Source organism: Chinchilla lanigera, unplaced genomic scaffold (assembly GCF_000276665.1).
Source record: "Chinchilla lanigera isolate Chin_1 unplaced genomic scaffold, ChiLan1.0 scaffold00085, whole genome shotgun sequence".
NCBI classification, from domain to species: Eukaryota; Metazoa; Chordata; class Mammalia; order Rodentia; family Chinchillidae; genus Chinchilla; species Chinchilla lanigera.
In genome coordinates this window covers 8,081,087-8,093,986 of record NW_004955486.1, presented here as the reverse complement: position 1 = coordinate 8,093,986, position 12,900 = coordinate 8,081,087, and the positions used below count along the sequence as shown (strand labels likewise).

Genomic DNA, 12,900 nt, shown 5'->3' with positions numbered 1-12,900 from the left:
AAGGACCTCCGCGGGTGAGGCCAATGTCCCTCAACCAGGAGAGCAAGTCCAGGCCCTCTATGCTTCCCGCCAGCAGGAGCCCTCCAGGGGCTCAGCCGCAGGGGTTGGGTGAGGTCTGCATCCAGCCTGTGCCCAAGAGCTGTGCCCTTTGCCAACAGAGCGTGGGCTCTGGGCCTCGGGTCCTCTCTCCCACAGTTCCCTGACGGGAGCACGGCAGCCCACAGCCCTTGTGTCCTGGGCAGGACTGGCCCGGCGCCTGGGTCCCAGGCAGAGCCTCGGAGGTGCGTGGGTGTTGAGCGCATGGGGCCCTGGCAGAACCTGCTTCATGTTGTCCATGCCCACTCTGCCCTCAGGACCCCAACGACCCCCTCACCCGAGGACCACAGAGCCTGAGGCTGGAGTGGGAAACAGCCAGGACAGAAGGTGCCCACCCGGCCCGCACAGCACAGCTCCTTGTGCCACGACACAGTGGGCTGAGCCTGCCCGGCACACGGGTGGGTTCCAGGCACTCACTACAGACTCAGAGACACCACACATGCACGTGGGGGCACACGTGTGCACACACACAGCAATGCACACCTGGGCACCCACACAGCTTGGCCCAGGAAAGGGGCTGCAGGGGCCAATAACTGGGGTCAGCATGGGGCAGCAGCAGTTTCCAGACCAAACACTAAGTGGGGAGCCCTCGATCTCTGTGAAAGTACCTGAGTTATTTGCTGTGGCCACCCTGGGGGCCTTGGAGGCTTTAAGCAGGAAAGGATGAAAGAGAAAGTGAAGGGGGTGGGGGAGAGGAAGGCCCCCTCCCCAGAGGGTAGGGCGGGGACACTGGGCGCTGTTGAATGTGGCCTGAGAGCGCTGGGCAGGTAGGTGTCCCCCAGGGCCGGCAGACATAGTGGGGTCCAGTCCCAGCTCAGGACACTGGGGCCTTTGGTCACTGTGACCAGGGCAGCCTAAGGCGGCTGGCTGGAGAGTACTCAGGTCCTCCCTGTGCCCAGGCCGGGTGGTGCCAGGGACCTCTCTTCCTCATTCCCCTGTTCAGATGGGTGGGGGAAGGCCTCACAGCTCCTCAGCCCCTCAGAGCCCTGGTGGCCATGCTGCCTACACTACAGGCCCTCGGCACCCATCCATTAGAGCAATGGTGTAGATGGCAGGAGTCACGCCCAGGCAGCCACCACAGCCACCCTAGGGCCTCTTCCTCTTGCAAAGGGCCCTCGTGCACCCTGCGGTCCCTTCTCTGGGCTGAGAGGCTGAGACGGGAGGTTTAAGGGTCTTCACCCCCAGCTCCACACAGCCAGCAAGGGCGTTCCACACCGCGTGGGTTGTCAGGGCTGCCGCCAGCGCAGGCTGAGGGGCACAGGCCACTTCCTCCAGGCAGGTGGCAGCCACAGCACCCCCACTACTCTTACTGGCCCTCCTGGTGTGGGCCACCAAGGAAGCCAGGACTCCTGGGGACACCGAGGACTGATATCACAGATCCAAGTCCCAGATGGAGCCACTGCACCTGGACCCCAGTGCAGGGCTGGTGGCCTCTAGCCATGCAGCGCTCCTGGGGCCCACCCTGAGCGTGGGATGCCCGGGGCCAGCCCCTCACCTTGGTCACAGTCCTGTCCCTGGTAGCCAGGGGGACACTGCTGCCAACACTCGCCACTCACAGGGTCGCAGGCCACGCCCGGCGGGCAGGCGCACACTCGCTGGCACCTGGGCCCAAAGAAGCCCGGCTCGCACTCTGCAAGATGACACGGGTGCCAAGGGTCAGCTGGGCACTGCAGGGCGCCCCGCCCCCACACGGGCACGCACCTGCCTGGCACCGCTCGCCCCGAAAGCCGGACTTGCACAGGCAGCTGCCGTCCCTCCGGTCACAGGCCTGGGTGTGGGGCTGCTCGCAGCGGCATTCCTCGGAGCAGCCCGGGCCGAAGGCCCAGGGCGGGCAGGCTGCGCCCCAGAGCCGTGAGCGAGGGTCACCCACAGGTCCCCCCACCCCGCCCATAAGCCAGGGCCACAGCGACACCCCCTGCACCTGTGCCACTCCTGGGCACGCTCTAGGAATCAGGGTACCTCGTGCCTCCCTGAGTGGCTGACAGCTGCACCCCTAGGAACCTGCCCTGCCTCACACAGCTTCCCAGTGAGGAAGCCCCAGCATCCTCTCCCAAGGCTCCTTCACCAATGGGAGAAGCCAGTTTTATCCACCTCTGCTCTGCCCACCCACCTCCCTGCCTACGTGACTATGGCCCCTGGGGACTGGTGACCTGGCCAGGGGTGCAGGACCAGGACCCTGCCAACACCATGGACCCTGAGTTGCTCCCTGCTCCACTCTGCTGCCTGCCCACCCTCCTCCTGGGCAGGGCTGGGGACACCAGATGCCCCAGAAGCCTACACCATCGCTACAGAGAGGACGTGGCCTGGGCTCCATAGGCCAGGGGTGATGGCTGAATCCTGGGCCCAACTGCAGGTAGGAAGTGCAGAGTGGACTGAGGTGCTCCCAGCACAGCCAGGACTCCTCCCATGCTCAGTCTGGACACCGAGGGGCAGCAGAACTCACCGAGGTGGCAGAAGCGGCCGTAGAGCCCTGGGTCGCAGAGGCACGCCCCATAGAGGCGGTGACAGCGGCCCCGGTTGGCACAGTGGCACTTCTTGCGACAGTGTTTGCCATAGAAGCCCTTGGGGCAACCTGGGGGAGGGGCTCGGTAAGACTGACCCCCGTGGGGCCATCTGAGCCTCCTGGATGAGCCCTGGGGCCCAGCTGGCCACAGGAGCCCTGCCAAGGGCCGTGGCACACACTGGGGAGGGGCATGGCGCTCTCACCCAGGGCTCCCCAGCATCTGACACACAGTGGGGCATGCTGACCTCTATCCCAAGTAGTCCAAGAGCTCAACTTTCCCACCTCAAAGCAGGAGGGCCCCAGGGCCCCAGACGGCCAGGCCCTGGGCTGAGCCTCGAGGCCTAGAGCAGTGCTGCCCTCCCCCATAGGGTCCCCACCCTGCCCATGTCCCCCTCCTGCTCTCGAGGTGGCAGCAGGAACCCCCAAAGTTATGCCCCTGCCCCATCCCCAGCTCTCCTGGCAAGATCATCCTGCATGGCCTAGTGGATCCCAAATCGTGTCAGACAAGAGGCAGGAGGTGAGACACAGCCAGGGCAGCAGAGAGGCTTGGCCACATGTGGCCACAGGCAGAGGCTGGAGCGATGCCGCCACCAGCCAGGGACATCTAGTGCCTGGAATCGGCGTCCTGGTGACTCTGGTGACCCCCCAGCCACCTGAGACCTGTCCAGGGGAGCCAGAGCGCCCACACACAGACACTTTACTGCCTGACATCCCGCGGCCACACGGCCTGCCACAGCCCCAGCGCCACAGGGCAGGGGGGAGAGGGAGGGGGCAGGCCACAGGGAGGAGTTAGGGGCCCGTGCTGCCTGGGGTTGTGCCACCTCAGGACAGCTCTCATGGCCACCAAAGGGCCTTGGAGCCAGTTCCAGCCACTGCACCCTCCTCTCACTCCAGCGAAAGGTTCTCATGCACTGGCCACCCCTCCAGCCAAAGGGCCCGAACTGTTATTCGTTGTGTCCCCCGCTCCTATAGTGCAGTCCCAGAAAACAACGGAAAATCAATTCCAGTCCCACTAAAAGGCCTCTCCTGCTCCTGCGTGAGTGGGTACTGGGGACACTGGACAGGGACAGGGGACACTGCCTATCCCCTCCTCTCTGGGTGATTCCTTCCAACTGCCACACGCACCATCCTCACAGTGGGCTCCGCTGACGCCCGGGGGACAGCGGCAGGCCCCGGTCACCGGGTCACAGGTTCCGCCATTCTGGCAGCTGCAGGGGGAGCTACAGTTCTTCCCGAAGGCATCTGGAGGACAAGCTGCAGGGGTGATAGGACCACCAGGATCACTAGCCAGCAGGACCCACTCAGAAGCAACCACTCAGAGCAAAGAACAGTGATGACACTTTATGTCCCCCGACCCCGGCTATGCTCGTGGCAGACATCACTAATCGACTGCCGCATCCTCCCCTCTGCTTTCAAGCAGGTGGTCTGCTTCTCCTCCCGGCTGCACCCTTCGGCAGTGTTATGGCACCCCATCTACCCCTGGTAGAGGCCCCTTGCTGTCTGAGATGTTTGCTTGCTGCTGGATCCTTGCCTCAGACTGACCGCAGCTTGCCTCCTACCCAGAAATCCCACCCACCAGAACTGTGGCCATTGCAGGTGGACAGCCAGGGGAAAGCTACCCATCGCTTGCCAGGGGTCCACTCTAAGCTGGCTGCACACAAACCCCAGGACTCAGGCTTTACCCTGTGCCCCGCCAGTGCCCCCGAGGTCCCATCCCACCCAGGGGCCTCACTCTCATTGCAAATGAGCCCAGTCCAGCCTTCAGGGCAGTCACAGCCTTCCAGGCCTGGCAGGCAGGTCCCACCATTCCTGCAGTCCTCACAGGTCAAGCTGCAGTCAGGGCCGAAGGAGTCATCCAGGCAGACTGGGGGCAGATGGGGAGGGATCTCAGGTCAGACCCTGGCCGCAAGCCCTGGGGCCAGGGAAGAGGACACAAGGGACAGCCTCAGCCCAGCCCATAACACCCCAAGAGTGGGATGTAGGACCCAGACACTGAGGCCAGGAAGAGCCCCAGCCCAGGAGCAGGGCCTGAGCTAGCCCTGGACGCGCTTGCTGGGAGAGGCTCAGCGTCTCTGGGTCACGGCAGGGGTCCTTCCCTGTGCCCAGGGGCAGAGGTCCGGGCTGGGCCCACTGCTCACCGAACTTCTCCGTGAGCGTGAGTTCTCCTCGCAACTCTGCCTCCTCCTCCTCGGCCCCAGAGTCATCCTGGAAGAGCCGCAGCAGCTCTTCCCGCAGCACCGCGATATGGGGCAGGGGTCGCTCGAAGGGCGGCTGTCTGTCCAGGTCCTCCACAGGCGCCTCCAGAGCTGTGAAGGACAGAAAGACCCCTCAGTCCTGGCTGCCGCTCTCCCAGAGACATCAAGGCTGTGGGCTTCCTCTCCCACGGTCAGGCAGGAGCCGGACCCCTGCATAACACTTTGCCCGGTGGATACTTGTGTGCCAGTGCGCCGTCCTGCACCCTGCTGTCCCCACCCACAGCGCAGGGCAGCACCCGCAGGGCCCAGGAGGCTCAGGGACAGCGGCAGCACAGGGGCAGGCGCCTGGGGTGGGGCTCACGGGTGCAGCCCCTGCGGTCCTCATCCAGCCGGAAGCCAGCCTCGCAGGAGCACTGGAAGGAGCCGGCAAGGTTGGTGCAGTGATGCTCACAGCCGCCGCGGCTGGAGGCGCACTCGTCCACGTCTGCAGGCAAACAGGGCTTCAGGGTGAGAGGCAAGGCCCCGCGGCCAGCTCCTTGGTGGGTGGAGTGCAGGCCACGGGTGCAGGGGCCAGCAGTGACCACACCACCCCAGACACAGCGGCCTCCCCACCCCCAGGCCGAGTGACAGCAGACAGCTGCCTGGACTGGGAGTGCCACTCGGAACAGCCAGGAGTGTGGGCCCACCCTGGAGCGTGGCCAGTGGTCAAGGCCAGAGGGGAGGGCGGAGCCTGCTGTATCAGGGCCCAGCAGCAGCCACATAGGAGGCAGGCTGAGTCCAGGTCACCACAGGGCAGTGGGGCTCCCCCACGTCCTTCCCGGGCCCCTGCTGCTCCATGGACAGACGCTCACCTTCACAGCCGCAGCCATCAGGGCTGAGCTGGTAGCCAGCGTAGCAGCCACACTCGTACCCGCCGGGGGTGTTGGAGCATACCTGCTGGCAGCACGGGGCCTGGGCACAGTCGTCCACGTCTGTGGGGCACACGGCAGGGGTGCTCGATGCCTAGTACCCACAATGCCCTCTACAGCCATAGCTCGCAGCCCCCAGCCGTGCATGTGCAGCATGCAAGCCCGCACGCGGACACACACCGGCACACAATCCACACACACCATATGCAGACTGTGCACACAGCCACACACACCCTTAACTGCACACCCCTGCACATACATCCGAAGTTACGTGCACACAATCACACCTGCCTACACACAATCACACACTTGCAGTCACACAAAGAACGCTTAGCACAGCCCAGGGTATAGATAGGGCCAAACGGGTGCAGGATGGCTGCCCAGCAGCCAATGTGAGGACCCAGGTCCTCCTAGGGGCCACAGCTCTCACCAGGCTCACCCCAGCCTGGACCACCCCTCCTCCCCTAGGCTCTTCTGAGGTCATGCCTGGCTGTCCAGGCAGGATGGGACAGCAGGAACCTCTGGGGCGTGGCAGGGAAGCCCAGGTTCGCACCGACGCAGGTCCTCTGGTCCTGGTCCAGCTCATAGCCGTGGGGGCAGGTGCACGTGGGCCCCCCGCTGCTGTGCCTGCAGCCGTGGGAGCAGCCGCCATTGTCCACTTCGCAGCTGTTCACGATCTCCATCTCGATGCCTGGGAGAGATGAGGCATCTGGGATGGGCAGTGGGGTCTGGAGCCCCTTCCTGCCCCCAGGCCCATGTCCAGGGCTGCCCCTAGGGGACCCAGAAGCCTGGCCAAGAAAGCCGATGCAGCCCCGGAGAGCCCGTCACCCGCTGCTCGCCACCCACTCACGGTAGCACTGCCGGCCATCAGCACCCAGCTCGTAGCCCGCGTGGCACACACACTTGAAGGAGCCCTGTGTGTTGAGGCAGCCATGGGCACACTGGGCCAGGCCTGCAGCACACTCGTCCACATCTGGAGGCGGAGATGCTTAGGGTCAGGGTGGCAGGAGGAGCCTCTTGTTCTTGCCCACAGGATAAACATGTGGGAGTGACACTGACCACTGAGAGTCCCAGGGTCCAGGAGGCACCCCCACCGAGGCTGCTCCTCCCAGCCCTGCGCGGGGAAGTGGGGGGCACTCAGGCACCCAGGGTGCAGTTAAGCACAGACATCACAAGGCCATACGGTGGGTAACAGCAGCTGGACACAGGAGGTGTTAGCGGAAGCACTGCCTGGCCGTGATCAGCACAGAGCAGCATTTAACAAACAGCCCCGAGAGGCAGGTTGGGGCCACACCTTCCTCCCCCTCTGCTGTCCTAGAGGAGATGCTTCTAAAATAAAGGCAAGGCCCAAGCTGTCCCTAACTCCCACTGAAAAGAATCTTGGCTCAGACAGGGTCTGTGTGACCCCCACCTCCCCCGTCACCGACTCAGCATGGTCCCGGATGGGCAACAGGGACCTGAGTCCCACAGAGGCAGGGTGAGAGGAGGGGGTTGGTTGCCCACCTTCACAGGCCTTGCGGTCTGCAGCCAAGCGGAAGCCCGTGTGACACCCGCACTGGGCCAGGCCCTGGAGCTCCTGGCACGTGTGCATGCAGCCGCCGTTCCCCTCTGCACAGGGGCTTCTCCCTGCGCCCAGGTCCCGGGAATGCAGGCAAAGGAAGAGATCAGGGCAAGCGGGGAGGAGAGATCCAGGCAGACTCAGGAGGCCTACCCCGGTGTCCCATGAGGCCCTGCCCAGTGCCACCTCCCTCCCTGCCCAGCCTGGGTGGAGTCTCCTCCCCAGATGTGGGACACTCAAGGAATCAGGCTCTCTGGAGGACCCTCCAGGGCACAGGCAGCCTGTGCCCGTGTGCCCGTGGCTCCCAGGGAATCCACAGAACGGGGAGGAAGGCCTGGCTGCATCAGGGCATCTGCAGAAAGGTAGCTTCGACCCCAGACCTGTGATCTCCTCCGCCCTGTGACCCCAGCCCTATGACCATCCATCCCTGTGACCCATGCTATCCCAGCCCCATGACTGGCTTCAGACCCCATGCCCACACTGCGCCTGCCCGGTCAGGCTGAGGTAGGTGGGAGGAAGCACTCCCAGCCTGTCCCACCCGTGCCCACACCCGGGCGTCCAATCCTGCAGAGCCCCTCCTCACTGCAGGCAGCACTGAGGCCCTGATCGATGGCTGGCAGGGCCCAGCTCCCTCCTATGCCCAAGGCCCCCCGGGGGCTTCTGTGGAACCGAGGCTGTGCCCCCAGCCTAAACTTCCTGACCCCGGGCCATGCAACCCTGGGGCAGAACCCCAGCCCAGACTCCAGGCCCACAGCCCAGGCCCCGACCATCTCGAGCCTGAGAGACGCCACTCACGGACACAGCGCCTGCCGTCCTCCTGGAGCTGGAACCCGGGGTGGCACTGGCAGCGGTGCCGCGTGGTTGTGAGCTGCACACACTGGTGCTGGCAGCCACCATTGCCCAGGGCGCAGGAGTTGACGGCTGGAGACAGAGGACAGGCAGTCAGCCACCTCCCCGCCTTCCGTCTGTGGCCCTGAGCAGGGACCTCGTGGGCCTGGCTCTGCTCTCTCAGCTGCCCACAGGTCCCCAGAACGGTGGGTGTCACACTGAACCCTCTAGGCCCAGGCCAGTGGAGGGCAGAACACAGAGACACCGGGCACTGTCCCACCTCGACAGAAGTCCAGCACCCCCAGGCCACAACTCAAAGCGCAGGAGTCCCTGAGAAGCCTGAGGGAGCGAGCTTGGCACTGAGTAACCATCCCACCATGCTGGGGGCAGAAGCAGACGGCCACTGTGGCCTGCAGGCCTGGCCACCGGCTCCCCAGAGCAGCTCACGCCCACTGCAAGCTGCCGTGCCTTCCACTTGACCCTGGTGCAACACCGGCCAGGACTCCCCGCCCTTCCAGCTCACACCCTGCCAGACACAGGCTCTCTGAGGGCAGGCTGGCCCTGAGAGGCCAGTGTATAAGCCACAGAGGGGGCTGCCCTCAGCCGGCCAGGGAGGAGGGGAGGCGCTAGGCTGGGCCCGGCACCAAGGTGGGCCCTGTGCCTCCCGGAAGTGGCAGCCAACACTCAGCACAGATTTGGTTACGATCGAGTCTCCTGCCATGGGCTTGTGGTTAGGGAGTGAGCTGGCCCCAGGCACAGAGGGGAAGCCACAAGAATGCGCCGCCGTCCTGCCCAGGGAGCTGAGACTGGCTGCCCACAGGCCTGAGCCCAGGGCAAACCTGAGCCCCCTTCCCTCAGCCCTGTAGCTCTGGGGATCCAGCTTCACCCCAGATGCTGCCTGGGGAGAGGATGCTGCCATCCTTGGGACGGGGCCGGCTCAGGACGGGGTGAGGGTGTGCTGTCTGGCACACAGTGTGGGGTGCATATCAGAGCGGCAGGCACTCTGAGGCCAAGGCCCTGGCAGGGAGGCCCGCGATCCACATGTGTGTCCTGCACAGATCCGTGGGCCAACAGTGAGGCTCCTTCACGGCACAGCGCTTGGGCTGCCGTATCTCCGCACAGACGCATCCCAGGATTGAGCCAGCCACGGGGGTGGTGGTGACCGCTGTGTCCTGGCCGCCCACACTGGCATGTGTGACAGAGCGGAGTCACAAGGACCCCCAGACCAGACAAGAGCCGCTCGACCCTAGCCCAGCCCACCGGAGCGGGCTCTGTTCAGACAGACAGACAGACAGACAGACAGACAGACACACACACACACACACACACACACACACAGCCAAAGGCTCCAGCTTGGAGCCTGAGACAACCCTGCATTCCTGGGGGCTCTGTTTATTTGTGCTCACCACACCAACTGCATCCCGGCTCGGGACGCATAATAGGAACCAGAAGCCCTTTCTGGCACGGCCAGGCAGGCAGAGGGGCACGGAGCCCAGGAAGGGGCAGGACAGCGGCTGGACAGGCGTTGGGGCTGTGGCAGGCTACGAGGAAGGGGCTGTGCCTTGGTGCCCCGAGACGGGCCCGGGAGGAGCCCACCGGGACAGATGCAGGGAGCCGCGTGGCCCCGTGCCCTCATCCTCTGCTCCGGAGCTGGGACACTCAGATGCTCCCAAGCTGTGCGTCCTGCACAGATTCCCGGAAAGCTGAGCGAGGCAGATTCTCTCCGGCACAGGACATGCGGATCCGGGGAGGGCCAGCCTCCCGGGGACTGTGCTGGGGCTGGGACTGATGTTTCCAGGCCCCTCGGTCACAGAGACCCAGCCGTGGGACACACGTCCCGGGACCCAGCCTGACCATAGCCAAAGGTTTTGAAAATCAGGACAAAGCTCAGATCTGACACCAGCCAAGTGCATCCACCAGAAGGAAGGAACCCAGACGCCGGAGCGGGGAAGGCTCCCCGCCTCCCTGCAGACTGTGAGCGCTCACAAAGTGCTGCATGGCAAGCTGTTTTCACGTCTAGTGTTTCCTCCGAGGAAAAACTCACAAGCGATAGGAGCCTGCTGATTGCTGTGAGCAATCCTGTAGGAGCATGACTCCCTAGCTCGAGGTTTCCGTCTGATGCCCGGTGTTCTCTGCCAGGATCTAGCTTGGGTCTCTGCCCACATCCAGATCAGAAGAAAATGTCTATTGTTTGATGCCTCTCAGTGTTAGGACCTGAACGCCGGTGTCCCCCAAAGGTCGTATGTTGCAGCTGTAACCCCCCAACAGACCCTACTTGGAGACAAGGTCTTCATGGGGGTGGCAAGGTGAGATGGGGTCCTCACTGCGAACCAGGCTGGCCACACCCTGGTCTAGAACATGCACTCTTCTCAGTGGTGAAGGACGACAGTCTCCGGTGTTTGTTACAGCAGCCCCAGCTGACTTGTACATCCCAAGTTCCAGTCTGTGGATGCCAAGGTGCACGCCACCCTCCAGCTGGGAGCCCGCGGGTCCTGACAGCAGCAGAAGACCCCACCGTTTGCGACCCACAAGGCACACACTGCAAAGGGAAGGGAGCTTGTGGAGAAGGCACCGTACAGTCCAGAAGACAGGTTTCCTATGGGGCCAAGGGCTGCCCACCTGTGCCCCTTGCCCTTGGAGGTGTGGTGCTCCTGGCAGAGGACACTGTGCTGGTATGAGGAGGCTGGAGCCCAAGCACAGACTTGGGCCCTGAGCCAAGTCCCCTGCTCTGCGGGTGATAGGCGGGGGCTGTCTATCTGTGTGGTAGCACATGCCCCCGGCTCCCTCTGCTGGACCTCCAACGCAGCTGGGGGCTTGGGGCCGGCCTGAGGGCGATCCGTCCATGTTATCCTGAGGTTTCATAATCACTACCCTCACTCGGTGTGGTTTCTGGGTTCAGAGAATTCCCACCATGGCGGTCAGTGGGCATTGCAGTGCTTCTCTCTAGGAACCTGCTGCTGGGCCAGGATGGCAGCACGGCAGTCCCTGGCTCCCTACTGCTCCTGCCTTGGCATCCTGACCCCCGCCTGCCTGTGCACGGCCCCTGTGACTACACCAATCATACTCTCTGTCCCTAGTCCTGGCCAGGCAGAGTGCCAGCCAAAGACAGGCCCTGCAGCACAGCCTGGGTGGCCAAAGCACCAGGCATCGAGGGAAATGCCTGCCCCACTCCCTCTCTGGACCAGCTGTGCTGGCCACCGCTGTCCAGCGTTGCCTCTCCTGGGGGACTGTGTGGCCAGGCTATGGTTCAGACCAACCAGCCAAGGCAACAGATGGGTCCCTGTGTTGGTTTGGGGGATACTGCAAGGGGAAACAATATAACACAGGCACATATTTTAAAGGTCATTTATAATAATCACTCAAAGAATGACATATAGAAGAGTGCAGGAAATCTGTCCACACACTAAGACCAAGGAATTGAGCTGAGGGCCTGGATCCCACGGAAATGTCCTGCATGAGTCCAGCTGAAGACCTAGAACTCATAACAGTGCTTCCAATGAGTCTACCTGGAGGCCCAGAGCCTATAACACTGTCTCATGCAGGCCTGTTTCACGGTCTGCGCTGGGAAGGCCCAAAGGTCCGTGGTGGAATCTAGGAAGTCTGTGCCAGCGGGATGAAGGATCTGTGCTAGCAGGCTGAGGGATCTGCCCTGGAGCCAGGAAGCAACGCACAAAGGAAGAACCAGAGCTCCCCTGAAAAGTACCACAGCCATCCTCAGCAACAGTGAGGTCCCAAGCTGAGTTCCCATCAGGAAAGCCAACGCAGCAAGCTTCTCCAGGAGACTGGCAGTGTACCATCTTCCCCTCTGGAACCAGGAAGCGATGCTCAGAGTGAGGACCAGAGCTCCCCCAAAGTGAACCGAAGCCATTTTCAGTGCCAACAATGCCTCGAGCTCCTTGGAGGATGAAAACAGCCAAGTTCATCAGGAAAGCCAGCATGACAAGCTCCTCCAACAGAACCAACAGCTCCTTACAGCTTCTACCAGCCCCCAATAGCTTCTCTCAGCTCCCAACAGCCTTTCTTCTTCTCCAGGTCTGCCTCTTATGCTGCTGGCAACAATCTGCAGGTGGGCCTCCCACACCCAGCACCACGCTTACTCAGTTCAGCGGGGGGTTATAAGTTGACCACCAGTTGTCAGTCCACTACAGTCCCGAAGGAACTATGCTAGAGGTGTTCCGTCAGCCTTCAGCCACTCCAGGTACCCGGGAACCAGACAGGACACCCGGGGGACAGGGCTTAAACTCCCCACCTGGGGCACCTTCCTGTGGCCCAGCTTCAGCTCCAACCTGGGCCTGCGTGGAGGCCCTGCCCCACCTTCCCCTCGCTTCTGCCATGTACATGGCTGTCAGTCTGACCCACCAGTTCCCACACTCAGGGACAGCTGTGTCTCATGGGACTGTGGCATCCCCCAAGTGTGTCAGTGTGGCCACCCAAAGGTACGAGCCCAGGGTCCCTGACCTGCCCCACGCCGGCTTCACCACTGGGCTAACCCCACGCCCTCCCACCCAGCTCGGCTGCCCTGGGCTCCCTGGGCCACAGCACCCCCCCCCAGGGTCCCTCCCCAGGGGCCCAGGAGCCCACGGAGCTCGCACAGGACAGTGGTGGGAACTCGACTGTCTTTTCCTGCCTCTCCCAAGGACTTGACTCCAGCCGGGCCCCCCAGCTCCTCCAGGCTGGGCAGGCTGCGTCAGCAGCTGCAGCTGTGCTGGCTCTGAGGGAACAGGGGACGCTGGCAGAGCCCATCTGCGGCTTCGCAGGGATGAGTTTCGCAGATGAGCCTGGCAGACTGCACACTGAGATGCCTGTGGCTTG

The 12,900-nt window shown here is 63.4% G+C and overlaps 1 protein-coding gene across 1 annotated transcript in view; it reads right to left on the bottom strand.

The window, feature by feature from the left end:
* Megf6 (multiple EGF-like-domains 6) overlaps positions 1-12,900 on the bottom strand; it is a gene marked incomplete at its 5' end in the record, with an annotated part of 74,196 nt that overhangs the window by 9,409 nt on the left and 51,887 nt on the right. Inside the window, 12 exon segments of the mRNA XM_005404150.2 lie at positions 1,592-1,726; positions 1,798-1,932; positions 2,540-2,668; positions 3,725-3,853; positions 4,332-4,463; positions 4,738-4,905; positions 5,156-5,278; positions 5,646-5,765; positions 6,256-6,393; positions 6,553-6,675; positions 7,206-7,328; positions 8,056-8,181. Coding sequence (XP_005404207.2) covers positions 1,592-1,726; positions 1,798-1,932; positions 2,540-2,668; positions 3,725-3,853; positions 4,332-4,463; positions 4,738-4,905; positions 5,156-5,278; positions 5,646-5,765; positions 6,256-6,393; positions 6,553-6,675; positions 7,206-7,328; positions 8,056-8,181 — 1,581 coding nt within the window.